Raw genomic sequence first — 2,875 nt, forward strand, 5'->3', positions numbered from 1 at the left:
ATGAGCGTTTGGGCACGTTCCGCACTGAGATTATGGATATTGTGGGAGCTCGCCCTCTTTCCTTCCGTGAGTTCTGTGCTTGTGGAGCTCATGAGTTCTCTGGGGAGAAGGACCCTATTTCTAGTAGGAGGTGGTTAGCGGATATGATGAACGCTTTTCGGACGAGCTTCTACCCCGAGGGGTTAGACTCAGCACAAGCTGCGTTCGACTTTGTTTTCTCTTCCTTCTTTCCTTGCCACCATTCGGGATACCCAATCAGCTTGAAACATCCTTCTTTCTTATGTCTGTTTCTTCCACAAAAAACACAGTGATCATTCTCTTTGATTTCTTTAATGCTTCTTGGGGAGTTCCTTTGCTTTGAAGAATTGAAGTTTTCGTCCCTTTTTCGGATGGCCTTGAATGCAGCTGATTCGGGTGGTGTTCTTTTGTCTATTGAAAATTCTCGCTGTCTTTTATCTTCATCGACGAGGTGGTAGGCGGTTCCCAATAAAGGAGTAGGTTTGGTTGCTAAGATCTAGGTTTTTATAACAGTGAAATCTGGATCCCAACCCATGAGAAACTGGTAGAGGCGTTCCTTTTCTTGATATTCTTGCGTCATCTTCCCAATATCACATGAACACTTGTTGCAAGAACAATGATGAAGAGGCTGGATTGATAAGATTTCGTCCCATAACGATCTCAGATTAGTGTAATACGTCGAAATTGAAGTGTCATGTTGTTTGGTGGCTGCAATTTTTTGTTTTAATTCGTAAGATCTAGGGGCGATTTCCTTGCCAAATCTCTCAAGGAGGTCCTTCCATATTTCTGATGTTGTGTTTGCATACCTAACACTGTCACGGATGTTCTTCTCCATTGCAGCAGTAAGCCATCCCTTGATCATTGCGTCACACTTCATCCACATCATATAGTCGTCGACCCCCGTCTCTGGTTTCATGATCGTGCCATCAACGAACTCAAATTTATTTTTGGCGAAAAGGAATTCTCTATCTCTTGCAACTACTTAGCATATTTGTTGTCCGTGAGTCCTTCATTAACGTGTAATTGTTTAGGAAAATAAGATGGGTGAAGGTAGTATAGGGAATTGTGATCGATAGTGGTGGAGCTTTCTCCCGTTTTTCTTTTGTCTGATCTGTCATCTTCACATATATGTTTTTGGGTTCTTCAACCTGTTCTGATACCATCTAAAGAACCGATGGTATCAAAGAAATAATTTTATATTATTGATAATCAAGATTTGGAAGGGAATAAATAAGGAACAAAACAGAAAGTTCCTAAACTTATGCTAGCTATGATAAGATAACTACAAAAAGAAACATATAATCATTAAACTTAAATAATATCTATATCCTATAGTTTTATGATTACTACGACTTCCGCTCAGATTACTTAGGCTATAAAAGAAATTTATCAAAAATTCATTTTTCACGATACGCAGAGCCGTGCTGGTTTAATCACGGAACTTCGAAGAAACATAACTTCTTCATACGAAGTCGGATTTCAACGTTCTTTATATGTACAGAAACCTTGTCACATACACTATAACTTTGGTTAAGATTATTAATCCTAAATAATGTTTTATCAAAAAGTCATTTTATTGTTTATTATATCTTATTTGTCTGGCCTGAATCTGCGAGCGCTACATATATCTTGAACAAGAAGTACCCATTTCCAACAATAATGTCATTAGAACAATCATTTTGAAATTCGGAAGAAGAAAAAATATTGTTATTACAATCCCCCCCCCCCCCCCATCCTCCTCAGAATGAACATGTGGTTCGGAAGACACTAATTCCCCTTCAACTTGTGAACTGACTTCAAAAATGGTATGCTCCCCCTCAACTTGAGCTTATCTCTAGCAAATTACACGCCTCCCTCAAGAATAGACCTACTTGCTTCTGAAAGAATATCAAAAGTAATTTGTGACTCTTCGGTATGCTTTGTGGATTTATCAACATTGTTTTCCAGAGATTGACTTTGAAATTGATGGTAGTTACAAGTTTACCAAAGATAAGTCTGAAATGTACGAATGTTAGATTCCAGACTTCATATCCCGCCAATCACCACCAATACTGGAATAACCTTTACTGCTCGGGAATGTTGCATTCAGAGTTAGTGATCATTTTACAGATATTAAAAAAAAGTTCTTGTTATTAAAATATACGTTTATATTGATTAGTTTACCTAATTTTTCTGATTCTTTTTACCATATACATTTATATTGTTTAGTTAACTTAAAGCGTGTTTGATACAGAGCATTTGGGTGCTTATAGCTTCTAGCGTTTGACAAAACGCTCAGTTTTAAACAAAATTTGTTTGGTACTACAAGCTTTTGGCGTTTAGTTTAAACAAAACGTTTCAAATCTAAAAGCTACCTCACGTAGCGTTTAACAAAACCCTACCGGCTACCCACTACCAGTTAGTTTGCCGAACAATTCTCTTAGTTTTTCCAATTCTTTTTACCATATACATTTATATTGGTTAGTTTACTACTTTACTTAGAGCGTGTTTGACACGGAGCGTTTGAGAGCTTCTAGCTTCTAGCGTTTGATAAAATGTTCAGTTTTAAACAAAAATGCTCGTTTGGTAATACAATCTTTTAGCATTTAGTTTAAACAAAACGTTTCATATCTAAAAGCTACCATGTCGCTTAGCCCTGTCGAAAATACCCGATACCCGAATTACCCGCCCGATTTTTTCGGGCATCGGGTAAATCGGGTATCGGGTAAATTTTTTTTGGTAATCGGGTAACCCGATTTTTTTTCAGGTCGGGTAAAGGGTACGTTTGTTGGGTTTCGGGTATACCCAAATTACCCGAATTATTTTAATTTTTTTTTTCGTAGAGCTTGTACTCTGTAGCAGATATTTGATCACGCTT

General features: G+C 37.5%; 1 protein-coding gene across 1 annotated transcript; it reads right to left on the bottom strand.

The window, feature by feature from the left end:
• Positions 1 to 514: 514 nt before the first annotated feature.
• LOC145157622 (uncharacterized) lies at positions 515 to 934 on the bottom strand. The gene has a single exon (XM_079076648.1). The coding sequence runs from the start codon at positions 932 to 934 to the stop codon at positions 515 to 517; it is 420 nt and encodes a 139-aa protein (XP_078932774.1).
• Between the last annotated feature and the right edge of the window lie 1,941 nt (positions 935 to 2,875).

This window comes from Lactuca virosa, chromosome 2 (assembly GCF_052849685.1).
Source record: "Lactuca virosa cultivar CGN04683 chromosome 2, Lactuca_virosa_CGN04683_v6, whole genome shotgun sequence".
NCBI lineage: Eukaryota > Viridiplantae > Streptophyta > Magnoliopsida > Asterales > Asteraceae > Lactuca > Lactuca virosa.